The 18,716-nt window shown below is 43.1% G+C and overlaps 1 protein-coding gene across 2 annotated transcripts in view; it reads right to left on the bottom strand.

Moving 5' to 3' along the window:
* The window catches only part of LOC115472814, a 124,786-nt gene that overhangs the window by 83,192 nt on the left and 22,878 nt on the right, over nucleotides 1-18,716 (bottom strand). For both annotated transcript variants that reach the window (XM_030207255.1, XM_030207254.1), the window contains 2 exons: nucleotides 8,042-8,147; nucleotides 6,689-6,818 (listed from right to left, as the gene is read on the bottom strand). In XM_030207255.1, coding sequence (XP_030063115.1) covers nucleotides 6,689-6,818; nucleotides 8,042-8,147 — 236 coding nt within the window. The remainder of the gene's footprint in view (nucleotides 1-6,688; nucleotides 6,819-8,041; nucleotides 8,148-18,716) is intronic.

Below are 18,716 nucleotides of genomic sequence, written 5' to 3'. Positions count from 1 at the left end.
GTAGACCACGACCTCTAAGCACTAGAAGCCGAAGCACGGAAGGACTGGTGGGCAGGGCTTTAAATAGTGTAGGAATTAGGCTCAAACATGTGCAGCTGTTCCAAGATGGCTGTCCCCATCAGAGGAGATGCTCTACGCCCAAATATGGGCTTCCTTCCTGAAGCTGCCCAACTTCAAGATGGCTGCCACAACCTGAGACGCCCATCTCCAAGATGGCCGCCCTATCCCACATCCAAGATGGCCACCACATCCTCGAATGCCCATACCCTGCGCAAGCAGGCTGCACCTCTGGAGGAGTGTAACAGAATGTAACAGCTACTAGACGTACACAGTGCTGTACACATTACATGCAGGTACTTTCTCTGTCCCTAGATGACTCACAATCTAAGCTTTTGTACCTGGGGCAATGGAGGGTTAAGTTAAGTGACTTGCCCAACGTCACAAGGAGCTGCAGTTGGAATCGAACCCAGATTGCCAGGATCAAAGCCCACTGCACTAACCATTAGGCCACTCCTCCACTCCTCATGTGTGTCTTATGCAGCAGAAGAACAAACTAAGAGAAAAACCCATCCACAGGAACCTCAACCCCTTGAGGAGGTCCCTGGAGTTGACGCAGAAGGGTTCCCCACAGAAAGAGCAGTAAATTCCGCCAAACCAAGCAATGGCTCCAAAACTGCCATCAGCTGACCGGCGGGAGCCGCGTCTGAAGCAGCAGTCAAAATGGCACACATGCTCAAGTAGTCAGCGCGGGAAATGGGTGCCTCTGCAGCAGGAATGCTATCATCCAGCAAGGGATCTGAACAGCCCACCAAACAAAGCCCTGCTACGGATTTTCTCTTCCCGCAGCGGGAATACTTCTTAACTGCCTCTGCTGCCATCCTGACACCCAATCCACAGGAAAGAGGGAAACAAAACAAGGCACTCACCAAATACAAAGCGGCCTAGAGAGAAACACCACCTCCCAGAAATAGACCTGCTGCCAGACAGGCACGCAGGATAGACAAGGCACCCCGTTGGTGAAGGGACTCTATAAGAAAAGTTGTGCATCCTGTTTCTGCTCCTTCCTTTGTCTGTTTGGGTTTCTTTTAAATGCCAACAGCATAGCTCCTTTTTTTTTTTCAGACGTAAGACATAAGCATCGCCACACTGGGACAGACCAAAGGTCCATCTAGCCCAGCACCCTGTCTCCGACAGTGGCCCATCCAGGTCACAATCACCCGACAAGATCCACGGAGCAAAGCATTTTGTACTGTTTGTCCCAGGAATAGTGGATTTTTCCCTAAGTCCATTTATAACATTCAGTGGCCTTTTCCTTCAGGAAGCCATCCAAACCATTCAAACTCTGCTAAGCTAACCGCTTTAACCACATTCTCCGGCAACAAATTCCAGAGTCGAATTATGGGCTGAGTAAAGAAATATTTCCTCTTATTTGTTTTAAACTTACTGCACTCCAGCTTCATCGCATGCCCCCTTGTCCTAGTATTTTTGGAAAGCGTAAACAGACGCTCCATATCTATCTGTTCACTCATTATTTTATATACCTCTATCATATCACCCCTCAGCTCCAAGCTTTGTGTTGAGGAAGGTTACAGCCACCAGCCAACACTGGGAGGGAAGGGAGGCATGGGGTGAAGCAGGGACCCAGAACATGTATGTCTCTAAAGATGGCACCAAAACGTCAGTCACCCCCCAGACTCAACTGGTTAATACTAGCCCAAGAGTAGCTCCAAAAGCAAAGAATCCAGGAGCTGGTAAGAAGTCGTCCACCACCTGCTGGAGATAGAGATATACTGGCTGATGGAGGGGCTGGTCATCCCGTTATCACTCACTTCAGTTAGTAATCTCTATCTGATAGATGGACACAACCTACCAGTTACTGGATTCATCTGCTGCCTGTGCTAAGGATGTCATTATTTGCTCATTTCTGATCCGAAAGAGGATTACCTTAGAATGCTCATAAAAAAATGTATTGTTATTCCAAGAAAAACAAAAGCATCATCTTATTTTCTTTGTTTTATTTCTATTAATTGCATCTATTGACAAAATTACATGTTACATCTTACTAGTTGGTCATCCTAAGAAGATATTGTGCTTTAAGAGTAAAACTGGTAGGATGCAGCACACAAGTTTGTCAAATGTAATCTTTATTCTATTGAAATGCACTATTTTTCCCAAGTCCATTTAGTAGTGGTTTATGGACTTGTCCTTTAGGAAACCGTCCAACCCCTTTTTAAACTCTGCTAAGCTAACCGCCTTCACCACGCTCTCCGGCCACGAATTCCAGAGTTGCCAGAATTCCAGAGTTTAATACGTTGGGTGAAGAAAATTTTTCTCCGATTTGTTTTAAATTTACTACACTGTAGTTTCATCGCATGCCCCCTAGTCCTAGTATTTTTGGAAAGCGTGAACAGACGCTTCACATCCACCTGATCCACTCCACTCATTATTTTATAAGCTTCTATCATGTCTCCCCTTAGCCGTCTCTTCTCCAAGTTGAAAAGCCCTAGCCTCCTTAGTCTTTCTTCATAGGGAAGTCGTCCCATCCCCGCTATCATTTTAGTCACCCTTCGCTGCAACTTTTCCAATTCTACTATATCTTTCTTGAGATGCGGTGACCAGAATTGAACACAATACTCAAGGTGCGGTCACACCTTGGAGTGATACAACGGCATTATAACATCCTCACACCTGTTTTCCATACCTTTCCTAATAATACCCAACATTCTATTCGCTTTCCTAGCTGCAGCAGCACACTGAGCAGAAGGTTTCAGTGTATTATCAATGACGACACCCAGATCCCTTTCTTGGTCCGTAACTCCTAACGTGGAACCTTGCATGACGTAGCTATAATTCGGGTTCTTTTTTCCCACATGCATCACCTTGCACTTCCTCACATTAAACGTCATCTGCCATTTAGCCACCCAGTCTCCCAGTCTCATAAGGTCCTTCTGTAATTTTTCACAATCCTGTCGCGAGTTAACGACTTTGAATAACTTTGTGTCATCAGCAAATTTAATTACCTCGCTAGTTACTCCCATCTCTAAATCATTTATAAATATATTAAAAAGGAGCGGTCCTAGCACAGACCCCTGAGAAACCCGACTAACTACCCTTATCCATTGTGAATACTGCCCATTTAACCCCACTCTCTGTTTCCTATCCTTCAACCAGTTTTTAATCCACATTGGACATTTCCTCCTATCCCATGACCCTCCAATTTCCTCTGTAGCCTTTCATGAGGTACCTTGTCAAACGCATTTTGAAAATCCAGATACACAATCCGCCTTATAATCGAAAGTGATGGGCGCCCATATTTCGACCCAAATCTTGAGATGGGCGTCCATCTCGCAAAAGCGCCCAAATCGGTATAATCGAAAGCCAATTTTGGGCGCCTTCAACTGCACTCTGTCGCGGAAACGGCCAAAGTTGATGGGGGTGTGTCGGAGGCGTGGTGAAGGCGGGACTGGGGGCGTGGTTATCGGCTGAACAGAGATGGGCGCCTTTCGCCGATAATCGAAAAAAAAAAAATAGGCATTTTGAGCGCGAATTTAGGGCACTTTTTTTGGACCCTTTTTTTCACGAATAAGTCCCCAAAAAGTGCCCTAAATGACCAGATGACCTCCCCTGACTCCCCCAGTGGTCACTAACCCCCTCCCACCAAAACAAAACAACTTAAAAAAAATTTTCCCAGCCTGTATGCCAGCCTCAAATAGTAACATAGTAGATGACGGCAGAAAAAGACCTGCACGGTCCATCCAGTCTGCCCAACAAGACAACTCATGTGTGCTACTTTTTTGTATACCCTACTTTGATTTGTACCTGTGCTCTTCAGGGCACAGACCGTATAAGTCTGCCCAGCACTAGCCCCGCCTCCCAACCACCAGCCCCGCCTCCCAACCACCGGCTCTGGCACAGACCGTATAAGTCTGCCTAGCACTATTCCCGCCTCCCACCACCGGCTCTGGCACAGACCGTATAAGTCTGCCCAGCGCTATCCCTGCCTCCCAACCTCCAGTCCCGCCTCCCACCACTGGCTCTGGCACAGACCGTATAAGTCTGCCCCGCACTATCCCCGCCTCTCAACCTCCAGCCACGCCTCCCACTACCGGCTCTATCCAATCTCGGTTAAATGTCATACCCAGCTCCCTGACAGCAATATGCAGGTCCCTGGAGCAATTTAGTGGGTGCAGTGCACTTCAGGCAGGTGGATCCAGGCCCATCCCCCCCCTACCAGTTACACTTGTGGTGCTTAATGCTGAGCCCTACAAAAAAAAAACCAAACCCACTGTACCCACATGTAGGTGCCCCCTTCACCCCTTAGAGCTATGGTAATGGTGTAGACTTGTGGGCAGTGGGCTTTGGGGGGCTCAGCACCCAAGGGAATGGTGCTATGCACCTGGGAGCTCTTTTACTGTTTTTTTTTTATTTGTAAAAGTGCCCCCTAAGGTGCCCAGTTGGTGTCCTGGCATGTGAGGGGGACCAGTGCACTACGAATCCTGGCCCCTCAAACGACCCAATGCCTTGGATTTGTTCGTTTTTGAGATGTGCGCCTTCGGTTTCCATTATCGCTGAAAACCGATAGCGCCCAGCTCAAAAACACCCACATTTGCCCCGCATAACCCGTATTATCGAAAAAAAGATGGCCGGCCATCTTTTTCCAAAAATACGGTTTGTCCCGCTCACAGAAATCGGCGCCCATAGAAATAGGCGTTCGCATTCGATTGGAGGTCCCTTCGATAGCTCAGCTGGTAGAGCGGAGGACTGTAGTGGAAATACGCTGATTATGCCCCTCCACATCAACCGGCTCCCCTTTGTCCACATGTTTGTTTACTCCTTCAAAGAATTGAAGTAAATTGGTCAGGCAAGATTTCCCCACACAAAAGCCGTGCTGACTTGGTCTCATTAATCCATGTCCTTGGATGTGCTCTGTAATTCTGTTTTTGATAATAGCCTGTACCATTTTCCCCGGCACCGACGTCAGACTCACCGGTCTATAACTTCCCGGATCTCCTCTGGAACCTTTTTAAAAAATCGGCGTTACATTGGCCACCCTGAAGGGAGGCTCGATTTTAAGGATAAATTGCATATCACTAACAGTAGCTCATTTTTACTCAGCTTACTTGTGCAATGCACCACCTATTCACATAATATGATGAACATATAGATTGTTTGAGGCTTTATGTTTGAGTATAGCATAAAAAACCTGCATATGATCAAATATACTATGGTGTTTCTGTGATTATGGAAACTAAAACTCAATACAGAAAAAACACACTGTCTCATCATCTCATCCCAATACAATACATACAAACCCACAAACATTAACACCCCAGGATACACCCTCCCTATCCCAGATAGCCTGAAAATTCTCGGAGTAACAATCGACCGTAACCTATCACTAGAGACCCAAGTGAAATCCACCATAAAGAAAATGTTTTTCTCAATGTGGAAACTCAAACGCGTGAAACCATTCTTCCCGAGGGAAATATTTCGTAATATGGTACAGTCAATGGTACTAAGCCATGCAGATTACTGTAATGGAATCTATGCGGGATGCAAGGATCAAATCATAAAGAAACTTCAAACCGCCCAGAACCCAGCAGCCAGGCTTGTATTGGAAAAACACGTTCTGACAGTGCCAAACCACTCCGAGAAAAATTAAATTGGCTACCAATCAAAGAACGTATCACTTTCAAAATCTGCACGACTGTTCATAAAATTATTTACGGCGAGGCACCGGGATACATGACAGACCTTATCAACCAGCCAACCAGAAACACCAGAAAATCTGCACGATCATACCTAAACCTCCACTCCCCAAGCAGCAAAGGACTCAAATACAAATCCACCTATGCATCCAGCTTTTCCTACCTAAGCGCACAACTATGGAACGCATTGCCAAAAGCAGCAAAAACTACGCTTGACCACCTAAATTTTCAGAAAGCACTAAAGACAGACCTGTTCAGAAGAGCATACGCCACCGACCCAACATAAAAATACCTGGACACTTGCGACACGATGTAACCAAAGACCGTAATGGACATTACCTGACTCTTCTTCCCCCTTTCCCTCCCTAAGTTCCCCCCAATTGTACCTACCATACATGTACCTCATTCTACCACAACATCACTTTGTATTCATTCATACCATGTATTTGTTCAGACCAGAATCGGCTAACGCCGTTAGCGGTTATATGTAAGCCACATTGAGCCTGCAAAAAGGTGGGAAAATGTGGGATACAAATGTAACAAATAATAATAATACTATACTAACTCATGATCAACAGTGCAAAATAGAACAAACAGGATGTGAAGGTCTGATTATAAATCTAAAAATATGATTCTCTGAAACTAATAAACATAAAAAAGCACAGTGTCTTATCACAACCATAAAACAGACTTAGTGCTTTTTCCAATTCTGTGCCCATAGTACACGTGTAATACATAAGATCCAGTGTCTAGCTTAAGGAGCCCATGACCAAATGATGCTTGCATTTTTACTCAGCTTACTTGTGCAATGCACCACCTATTCACATATTTATGATGAACACATAGAGGCATATTTTCAAAGCACTTTGGGAGGCTAAGTTCCATAGGTTTCTATGGAACTTTGGGAGGCTAAGTGCTTTGAAAATGAGCCTCATTGATTGTTTGAGGCTTTATGATTTAAAATGTGAAGTTGGTTTTACCTGTGATTTTTCAGCATGATAATATTCGGGATAAGTAATACAAGCGGAAGGAGGTTGTAACTCTTCTGCTGAATCAGATTTGCTTGCAATCTTCTCCACCATCAGTTGTTCAAGAAATCCATAGTACTTACTAAAAAAACAGAGCAAAAACAAATTATACTGAAAATTATTTGTAAAATCTCTTGCTTCTTTAAGGCCCCCCGTGAAAATAAAAAAAGTAAACATGGACTCACCTTACTATAGTTGCAATTTTTATTTTTAGGAAATCCTTTGGTTCCCTGATGCTTTCACTCATTTGTTAGGAAATAAACTTTTCACTCATTTCTATTTCTGCCTCTGATATTTAGCTCTGATACACACACACGATATTCATTTTAATCTTTAAGGTTTGGATCCAATTATTATTTTATTATTCTAGACTTGAGTGATGTACAATCACCTTTTTGTTTTCCCGATGTGCTTATTTTTTAAAATGATTTTCCTTAATTCACTTTTCTATACAAGTGTATTGCTTGGTTCATTGTTAAAATTTAATAAACTAAAATATACACGTCTTTATCCTACAACTGACACCTAGTGATGATTACTGTTACCGTCACACAATTATGAGTGATACATAGAAAAATGAATGGCTCCAAGTTTATAATTCTGCATCTAAATTTTATTGTCCATAGAAGTTGCTGGATAGCACATGACTGGAACTAAGAGATCCTACCTAATTCAATGAGCTCCTACAGAACAGTAGGCAAGGATATTGAGTTTAATAAACATACCAAACATAGGGCCCTGTCTACTAAGCTGTGCTGTAGGCACGCTAGCATTTTTAGCATGCGCTAAAAATTAACGCTTGCTAACGCTAGAGACACCCATATTCCTATGAGTGTCTCTAGCATTAGCGCATCTTAGTAAATAGGGCCCATAGTGAGCAGGTGCTGTTATGTGCAAGTGACTAGAAGAAAGAAATTCTGTTTATGGAGACATACACTTTTCCAATAAAAAGAGTTTCCATCCCATGCACAGATATTATTTCTCCATAACTGAATTTTTAGCTATTTATATTGGAGTACTGTAGTTCTTCATGGTATATCATTTGTATAGGTACCAATAGGCCAGGTTTTCCAGATATTCCTAAAGAATATACGAGAGAGATTTGTATACAATGGAAGTAAAAAGCTTGCAAATCTCTCATATGCACATTCATTAGGAATATCTTGAAAACCTAACCTAAATGATGGCCCTTGAGGACTAGGAAAGAAGATCAAGGGCTTAGGAGCTGATACAAAAGTGTTAGCTACTATAGACAATAAGTATTTTGTAATAAAAATTCAATGTCAATAGAACTTTTAATCTTACCTTTCCCTATATAACAGGAATAATACTGCCACCATAAAGAAAAAGAATATAATACCAAATATAGCAGCATTTGCTGTTAGACCTGAAGTCAAACGGGTCAAAAATCCTAAATGAACAAAGAGTTCAACAAAGTTAGTAAGGTTTATATAAAGATATCCTTGTAATTAGCACAAGAATTCATAATACAGTGAGATCTTATAAAAAGCTTTTATAATATACCTCCAAAAAATGCATCTTAAAGCTTCTCTTAAAGGAAAAGAGCCCTTCCTTTGACTTTAGGGGAAACTAGCAGATAAATTAGCACTCATAATGGGCAGGTTTCATTGTAACTTGCCTATAGTTTGATTATAAAACATAGAAAGAAGAGCAACATAGCCATAAAGTATTCTGAGTCTGTTAAATCACAAAAAAACACCAAAAAAATGCTGTGGGTTCACCTTTGGTTGTTCTGTCTCTTGCCTTATTGCATTTGACTTCACTGCTCCAAAAGTAGCATAAAAAAAAATTCAAGGCCTAGTTTTGGCTGTGGTACTGTAGCCAGCAGCTTGTGAGTGATCGTGGTAACTGCACAAGCATATGCATTGAATGGGCTGACAACAAGGGAAACTGAACAATTCATTTTCATCATCCACTGGCTGTGGTATAAACCACAGATGCTAGGTGTGGAGCATCCCAAAGGGTAAAATTAAAGAACAAGAAAAGTGGAGCTGACTACCTGAAACGGGACTTCTCCATGGGTAGCAGGATAGTGCAGGTGTAACTCTGGCAATGTCCTACAAAAGATGCCAACATAGACTGCCCTCTTCTAGCCTAGAACTTTCCTGATGTGCACTCTAGGCATGCAGCTGGTTTCCCACTCTGACCAAGACAGTCTGTCCCTTCAGGCAATACCAAGCTCAATCATTAGTAATTGTAGGTTAGTTGTTTTTCATGTTTTCCTCACTTTGTGCCCTATAAAGCAGTAGTTCTCAACCCAGTACTCAGGCACACCCAGCCAATCAGGTTTTCAGGATATCCACAATGAATATGCATGAGACAGATTTTCATACCAAGGAGACAGTTCATGCAAATCTATCTCATGCATATTCATTGTGGATATCCTGAAAACCTGAATGGCTGGGTGTTGAGAAGCACTGCTGTAGGGGACAGTTGGTAGGAAAGTGCATCTGCATTATTCTGCTGTCCATGGAGAGCGTATAGGGAGCAACTCTGTTTTCTCCAGTGACAGCTAGGATAAATCAGCCATACCTCTAATGACTACCAAACTCAGGGGGGCATGATGCCTTTGAATTGTACTTGCAAGAAGTTTTAAACTTTTCCCAAGAAACTATTCGACCATTGAATACAATATATTATATTCCAACAAAAAAAGCTATGGAAACTTCTCTTCAACCTATTCCAAATGAAAATCAAGAGGAAAATTTGAATATTTCAGAACTATTAGAGGCAACTTTAAATTTGAATTCTGAAAGAGCGACATTAATTGTTTCTTTTATTTTCCAACAAGACTTTGATGCAGTGATGCGTATGTACTTTTAAAAAATGCAAACTCTATTCAGGGGGAAAAAAGTTTGGATTTATCCTGATATTACTAAGCAAACCCAGGAAAGGAGGAAACTATTTTTGTCATTGAGAACAGATGTAACATCATTAGGGGCCTCCTTTTACCTTAATTACCCTTGCAAATGTGTTATTAAGTATATGGGTCGAAAATATATTTTTTACCAACCTGAACAGTTGAAAGCATTTATAAGTATGAAGAAAATTGGTTAACTGTTAATCCAGATGAAGATATTATTTGAATTTAAGATAGGTTTGCATGCTGAGCATATTACCACATTATTATTTTCTTCTTATTGTAGTCTTCCTATTTTTAGACTGCCCTCCACCAGTAGTGGTCTAAAGAAACGTAATATTTTTCCTTTTTTTTCCCTTAGGGAAAATTATGTTCCTCATACATTTTGCTTATCTGTATTACTTGTCAAGTGTAATAACTTGTTAAATTTAATTAAAATGAATAAATAATAATAATTAAAAAAAAAAGGAACAATCCAAGTTCTGTAAATTGTGCTGACTTGCACTCCCTCCCACCTCCTGCTGGGGTGCCACTTCAAAATGGCAGTGCCCTGCCCTGCTCAGTGCATCCTGGGATGTACTGGGTGAGTCTTAACTTCTCCTTTATATGGAAGTTAAGCCCTTTCTAGTGCATACCAGGATGCACCGGACAGGGCACTGCCATTTTGAGGATATGCCCTGGTCAGGCAGAAGAAGGGTGTGAGTTCTAGTCCATCCATCTTCTTGGAGGTAGGATGGGGTTGGGGGTCCACCACCTGACTACCAGGGCTAGCCTTCGGGGGTTGGGGGACAGTTCTCTAGATCACCAGTATTTTTACTTTTCGGGGGGGGGGGGGGGGGGGGGGAGGGGGGGGGGGGGGCTTTACATCTTTGGAGGTCTGGGAGACCACCGGACCTCCAGGCCCTTACGTGCTTGGGGGGGGGGGGGGGGATGGAGAGCCTGAAGTCCACGGGACCACCAGGGCTGCAACAGCCAGTCTCCCTTATTCCTCCCCTGCTTGGCAAACCCTAATGCCAGCTCCAAGCTGGCATAGAGTTTGCCGTGGGAAAAGTGCCCATGTTTGGCACACTGCATGCTGAGCATTAAAGAGGAACGTAGGAGACCCTCTTTTGCATGCACTTTTTGTTCAGAGCTGGCAGGATCATTGTTTCACGCAGTCGCTGGCTCTGATCATTGTGCGCCGGCAAACCTGGGCACTGATTCGGCACTAATGGCCTATAGCACCTGCGTTTGCTTCTGATCATCTTAGCCTAATTCTTCCAGAACATATTCCTTCCCTCCCCTACTTCATGCAAAAGCTTTCAACCCCCTTCCTGTAACTAGAACAGCCTTCCAGTGCTCCACCCATTACACCCCAATCTCTACCAACTGTGACACTACGCTTAGGCATACTGGAAGACTAGAGAACTGCAGATAGAAGCTGGAGGTTGTGGGAGTTAAGTGGTGGTAGGCATAGGTATGGGGGTAAATAGGAAGGGAAACATGGGCAGGAGGTGGGGATGGTATATGGGAGTTGGGGACAGGAGTGGTGTGAATGTGTTATTTAGAAGGGGGTGGGGTTTAGAGAACAAAGGAAGGGCAGCTTGAAACATGCAATTCCTTAACAGCTATGTTTCACTATATCTAAGCTTCTAAGCTGCACAAGCTGGCACTGCTTCTCCTTAAAAATGCATTTGGCCAATATTTGGGTTGCTTATTTCTTTGGAATCCAGTGTCTGATCGTGCCTATTTTCAAATATGATGTGATTTTTCACTGGTTTTCTCCCCTGCCAAATTTGGTCCCATTATGTTAAATTTTCAAAGAGTTATTTTGCCCCTAAACAGGTATTTGTGATCCCTTATATGTAATTCTTTCCAAATAGGTTGGTTGGAATTAAAAAAAAAAAAAAAAAAAGCAGAGAGACTCAGAGCATGTCCACAAGAGAGCTACTATTTTCTAAGTAATTTTTAAAACATATATGGGGACAATTTTAAAAAGGGATTTTTTTTTACTTACAAATGGTAGATAAAATAACTTTTTAAAATTTATCACGGAGGTTACAGGCATACTACGAAATGGTGTTAGGAAGATGCGTACTTGTACATGATTTTTGGTAGTGAAGTTTGGTTAGAACATGGCTAAAGTCATGATTTACAGCTGTTGTTTATAAAATACACACATACATACATACTTTATGTGCAAACATTTGTACCTGTCCTCAGCAAGCGCAAAAGCCTGCTGTTTCAACTGGTGTGATTTCTGCTGTTTTGGTCTTAGTATTTTATAAAATAGGCTTGAAATTGGCCTTTACACATACCAACCTGTTATAATACTACCCTCCACATAGCGTCTCTGTTCTTCACAGCAAATCCATTTAAAACTGCTGAAAGGAAAAGGACACAGGGGCCATAAAAGAACTATTTCTCACCCATAATAAGTGTTTTCCATAGACCGAAGAACTGATCAGGCAAACGAGTGATTTTTTCTGCAATAAATTTTCATCAAGTTGCCCTTCCATTCATGGACACTAGGAATGAAGACAATTAGTTCTCTCATGACCTACAGCTTATTTTGAACTTGCTGATATGATGCCGGTCCACTGATTATATCCTCAGTGTTGATTATACACAGATACCGCGACTAATGCAGGAGTGGACACTGTGTACCTAGTGAACGGAACATTTCAAGAATATCCCGAGATATGTGTTTACTGAGAATCTTATGGTTTGTTACATGAGGGAATGTGGGCAACTGTTGTAAACTTGAGTTACTATTGAAGTTTGAGAGTGTGAATGAGAGTGTGTGCATTTAACCAGGGTGATAGCACTATCACCATACTAACAATGATGGTATATTTTACAGATTTATACGAATGGAGAAATTAGGTCTTACCTGCTAATTTGCTTTCCTTTAGTCCCTCTGGCCCGGCCCAGAATGACTGATGGGTTGTGCACGCCTACCAGCAGGTGAAGACTGATTTCGAGGCAGCCAATAAGAGCCGTGTTCAGCCCCTTGCAAACCTCAATATTCAGATAGCAAAGCAAAAGGAAAGACAGACACTAAACATCTGTGCACCAGTCAGTTCATAAAGCCACCTACTAACAAAGAGACCTTGCTGGCCACTGTCGAAAAATTTCAACTACTCCAAACTGAGTCAGCAACATCATCAGTAATGTGCCTATGTGCGACCTAGAAATGGTTGAATATTTGGTCTCTTTGCAAATATAGACATATTATATATATATATATATATATATATATATATATATATATATATATTATTATTATTTTATTATTATTATTTTAAGACAAACAGCTCCCCACAAGAACAAATCAGATATTGAATAGGGAGGGATCTGGGCCGGTCCGGAGGGACTAAAGGAAAGCAAATTAGAAGATAAGACCTAATTTCTTCTTCCTTAGCGTCCCTCCGGACCCGCCCAGAATGATGGGAAGTACCAGAGCAGTAAACCACAGAAGGGACCAAACTAGAACCACTGCAAGAGCCCAGTAAACAAAAACCGAGACCCGACGCACCTGGACATCTGTCCAACTATATCAAACAAATAACGATATCCAACAACCAAACAATAGAGCTCAGTTCCCGCCACGTGGGCCACTAAAAGAGCAACCAGATGCAATTCTGTACAGCTCATGATCTGATCTGAGCACTAGAATACCGAAACCTACAATACGCCTCACCAGAGTTGCCAAAAAACGCTCCTGTCAATTGGAGACCTGAATCCTTTCAGAACGAGCAGAAGGAAGAAACTGTGCACCAAGACAGCAGGAAAAGACCTGCCAAAATACTGAAAAATGGATGCACAAGATAACTCCGGAACTAAGCACTCTCCCCCTATCACACAGAGGCAGTTACCATGTAGACTGCCCTGTCAACCTTCTCGAGGAATGACGTGCCTGCAAAACCCCAGACGGGTCCTAGAAGAATAAGGAGCATAGACTGAAAATACTAAGGAATGACCAGACTTTCTGAAGAAAGAAACTGGTACCCAATGTTCTCAAGGGCCCAAGACACCAAAAAAAAAGACAGCCCTGAGGCAGAGAGACCGAAACCAACTAGGCCCCCTAACTCGTCCACGAAATGGCTCAGAAGATAAAGAGGGGAGAGAAAAGAGCACAAAGGAAGAAGAAGCAGAGCGAGAATAAACTACGAGTGAAATCACAGAGCAAAGAAAGTCAAAAGAGGCAAACACTACTACTACTACTACTTAACATTTCTAGAGCGCTACTAGGGTTACGCAGCGCTGTACAAAATAAAATAAACAAAGAAGGACGGTCCCTGCTCAAATGAGCTTACAATCTAAAGAACGAAATGTCAAGTTGTGCAGTCTAGATTTCCTGGGTAGAGGTGTAGAGGCTATGTGCCGAAGGCGACATTCAAGAGGTGGGCTTTAAGCAGAGATTTGAAGATGGGGAGGGAGGGGGCCTGACGTATGGGCTCGGGGAGTTTGTTCCACGCGTGGGGTGAGGCAGAAAGGGCGGAGCCTGGAGTTGGCGGTGGTGGAGAAGGGTACTGAAAGGAGGGATTTGTCTTGAGAGCGGAGGTTACGGGTAGGAACGTAAGGGGAGATGAGGGTTGAGAGGTAAGGAGGGGCTGCAGATCGAGTACATTTGTAGGTTAGTAGCAGAAGCTTGAATTGAATGCGGTACCTGATGGGAAGCAAACACTGTCGCAAAGCGACCAGAGTCTCAGAAAGATTCACAAAGAGTTACTCAAGGAGCAAAGCGAAAGAAGCCAGCATGACCACCTGACTGAAAGGGAAAATAAGGTTATTCCTCCCAACCCAAAATACTCACTTATATGTGACACCACTGAACGGCAGTGGACCAGTCCATGGGTACAGGAGCAAGCCAAAGAAGTAGAGCTTTGACAAGAGCAAGCATCTGAGCTAAGTCAACAGAAGAAGATCCCCAGTGTCTGAAAAGCGGGTCCATCAGCGACAAGGCAGAAGGCATCAAAAGGCTGTACATGACCCAGTCATCAGCCCTGGAAAGAACTGTGAGTACTACCAAAATATTGATATGAAGAAACACTGTATATGGCCTAGAAGATCAAACCAAAAACATGAGGAAATCCAGGAACTGTGCCTTATCATTCCTCAAGAAAAACCTAGAGGAATCTCTCTGTCTCAAAAGAAGACTCACAGCTCATTGAGACTGCTAATCTCGCCGCTCTGACAGAGGAGAACAGACACACAGGGCCCTCCCTGACAGACCAGCACAGAGTTCTCGAAGAGATGGCGCCACTCAATGTCGCAAGTGAATCACTTTGACCCTGGAACCTCAACCGTCATCCCAGCCTAGCCAAGGTAAGAGACTGGAGCAGAGAGAAAAATGAGCTCCAGAAAACTCTGTCAACCGAGAACTACTACTACTTATTATTTCTATAGCACTACTAGACATATGCAGCGCTGTACACTTGAACATGAACAGACAGTCCCTGCTCGACAGAGTTTACAATCTAATTAGGACAGACAAACAGGACAAATAAGAGATAAGGGAATTACTAAGGTGGGGATGATAAAATAAGGGTAATGATTAGGAGTTAAAAGCAGCATCAAAAAAGTGGGCTTTAACCTAGATTTGAAGACGGCCAGAGATGGAGCTTGACATACCAGCTCAGGAAGTCTATTCAAGGCATATGCTGCAGCAAGATAAAAGGAACGGAGTCTGGAGTTAGCGGTGGAGAAGAAGGGTGCAGATAAGAGAGATTTACCCAGTGAACGGAGTTCCCGGGGAGGAGTTTAGGGAGAGGTGAGAGTGGAGAGGTACTGAGGAGCTGCACAGTGAATGCACTTATAAGTCAATAAGAGGAGTTTGAACTGTATGCGGAAATGGATAGGGAGCCAGTGAAGTGACTTGAGAGGGCTAATATGAGCATAGCAACACTGGCGGAATATAAGTCGTGCAGCAGAATTTTGAACAGATTGAAGACAAAGATTGCTTAGTGGGAGATCTGTGAGAAGCCAATTGCAATAGTCTAAGCGAGATGTGATAAGAGTGTGGATAACGGTTCTGGTAGTGTGCTCAGAAAGGAAAGGGCGAATTTTGGTGATATTATAGAGAAAGAAATGACAGGTTTTAGCAGTCTGCTGAATATGTGCTGAGGAGAGAGTCGAAGGTTACGAGCTGATGAGACAGGGAGGATGAGAGTGTTATCCACAGAAATAGAGAATTGGGGAATAGGAGAGGTGGGTTTAGGGGGAAAGATAAGAAGTTCAGTCTTGGTCATGTTTATTTCAGATGGCGGTGAGATATCCAGGCAGCAATGTCAGACAGGTAGGCTAATACTTTGGCCTGGATTCCTGCTGAGATTTCTAGTGTGGAGAGGTAGATCTACTACTACTTATCATTTCTATAGCGCCACCAGACGTACGCAGCGCTTCACAATTGAACATGAAGAGACAGTCCCTGCTCAAGAGAGCTTACAATCTAATTTGGACAGACAGACAGGACAAATAAGGGATAGGGGTCAGGATAGACAGACAGGACAAATAAGGGATAAGGGACTACTGAAGTGAGGAAGGTAAGATAAGGGTTACAAACAAGTGAAAAAGTTAGGAGTTAAAAGCAGCATTAAACAGGTGGGCTTTTAGCCTGGATTTGAAGGAGGCCAGAGATGGAGCTTGACGTAGCGGCTCAGGAAGTCTAGTCTAGGCATATGGTGCGGCAAGATAAAAGGAACGGAGTCTGGAGTTAGCGGTGGAGGAGAAGGGTGCAGTTAGGAGAGATTTACCTAGTGAACGGAGTTCCCGGGGAGGAGTGTAGGGAGAGATGAGGGTGGAGAGGTACTGAGGGGCTGCAGAGTGAATGCACTTATAGGTCAATAAGAGGAGATTGAACTGTATTCAGAAACGGATAGAGAGCCAGTGAAGCGACTTCAGGAAAGGGCTGATATGAGCATAGCGACTGGCGGAATATTAGTCGTGCAGCAGAATTTTGAACAGATTGAAGAGGAGAGAGATGGCTGAGTGGGAGACCTATGAGAAGCAAGTTGCAGTAGTCTAAGCGAGAGGTGATGAGAGTGTGGATGAGGGTTCTGGTAGCGTGCTCAGAAAGGAAAGGGCAAATTTTGGCGATATTATACAGAAAGAAATAACAGGTTTTAGCAGGCTGCTGAATATGTGCAGAGAAGGAGAGGGAGGAGTCGAAGATGACCCCAAGGTTACGAGCAGATGAGACAGGAAGGATGAGCGTGCTATCCACAGAAATAGAGAATGGGGGAAGGGGAGAGGTTGGTTTAGGTGGGAAGATAAGAAGCTCAGTTTTGGTCATATTAAGTTTCAGGTGGCGGTGAGACATCCAGGCAGCAATGTCAGACAGGCAGGCTGATACCTTGGCCTGGATTCCTGCCGAGATTTCTGGTGCAGAGAGGTAGATCTGGGAGTCATTAGCATAAAGATGATACTGAAAACCATGGAATGAGATCAGAGCACCAAGAGAGGAAGTATAGATGGAGAAACGGAGAGGTCCCAGGACGGATCCCTGAGAAGCTAAGCAGCCAAGATGGGAAGCATAACTGAGTAAGGAAGACTGTGTGAGGGCTAGGCGGAACTCCCTTTATCTCGAAAACTGCCCAGTACTGATAGAGCTGTTAGAGGGAAAACAGCCGAGATCTCAGGAGCAAAGCCATCCTCAGACTTCCAACTCCTGGAAAATAACAGATTCAGGAAGCCAACCGGCCTCCATAGAAAAGACTCCTGCAAATCTAACAGGAGGAAATCTGCAGAAATTCCTAACATCTTATGTTGGGGAGTTCCCAACTCATTAGGAAGCCACCAGGAAACTTGTAGAAGTCAGAAAAAAATGACAAATGATCAATAACAGCCGCCAAAAACGTGTCTGACTGAGGGAATGAGAGATGAAACAGTTAGTCCTGGTGCACCATTCTCGTACTGTAGGATCTCAGCTAGGCAGGGTTAAACAGAGAAGAAGGATGAAAGAGAAATGCAGAAGACAGCAACCCCTGGCGAGGCTAAGCCACGCGGGACGCAATAACCACCACAGGAGATAGTTAGGGCTGCAGGCAGCATACTGAGAAAGGCACCCTCAAGCCTTTGAATAATTTAAAGTTCAAGGATCTCAGAAAGGAAGAACAACAAGAAGTCAGCTAGCTACTTCAAATGATGAAAGAAATGAGGTCAGCAAGAAGAAATGAGATCACAAAGGAGAAAAGAAAATAAACAAGCAAGAGAAAGTGAATCAAAATCCACTAATGGCAATATACGCAAGCTGTGATAGCTAGCAAACTTGTGCCAACACCTGGGAAAAGTAAGTATGGAGAGAAACCATGAGCCCACACAAAAAAAAAATGCTTTGGCTCAAAATGACAGTTATAAATTCCTTGCAAACAGCTGAGGAATGACCACTGATACACCAGGTATGTAGAGAAACAAACTGTAAACTATGATCTCAGTAGGATCGTTTGAATAGAAAAAAACTTTCAATGCAAAATACACATAACAGCAAGCAACAAAACATAACAGAAATTCTTCAACGTCTGGAACACTGAAGGAGAAAAAAAAACATATGGTTCTCCAAGGCTAAAAGAAGGACCCCCTGAGATAGATCCACAGAAACAGAAAAATATGAGAAAGCTACATGTTGTTACAACCTTACCTACTCTCATCTAAACGATCACCTCTTTATCTACTATATTACAGCCATATCCTATGTTACTTTGTAAACCTGATATTCTATGTAAGCCGCATTGAACCTGCTAATAAGTGGGAAAACGCGGGGTATAAATGTTACAAATAAATAAATAAATAAATCTCTGGTAGACATACATTGTGCGTTTTCTAAAGTGTAAAAGTCTTTTTTTTTAAGAGAACATGACAGAATAGGTGAATCATCCCCAAACCGTCTACTGGGCTACGGGGAACGTAACAGTTCAACAGATAGTGCTTCGCTACCTAACTCAGGGATGAAAGGAAATGAGCACCTAATGTAGCAGACCAGAGAAAGTAAGGAGATCTTCCAACAGTAAGGATCTTCCAAGAGAGCACACCATAATATACAATAGTGGGAGATGAACCCACAAAGACAGGTGCCCAAACAGTTGCTCTAACTAAAAGAGCACAACTCACTAGTCATAC

The sequence above is a fragment of the Microcaecilia unicolor genome, chromosome 6, assembly GCF_901765095.1.
Source record: "Microcaecilia unicolor chromosome 6, aMicUni1.1, whole genome shotgun sequence".
Lineage (NCBI taxonomy): Eukaryota > Metazoa > Chordata > Amphibia > Gymnophiona > Siphonopidae > Microcaecilia > Microcaecilia unicolor.
This window is presented reverse-complemented; position numbering and strand designations above follow the sequence as displayed.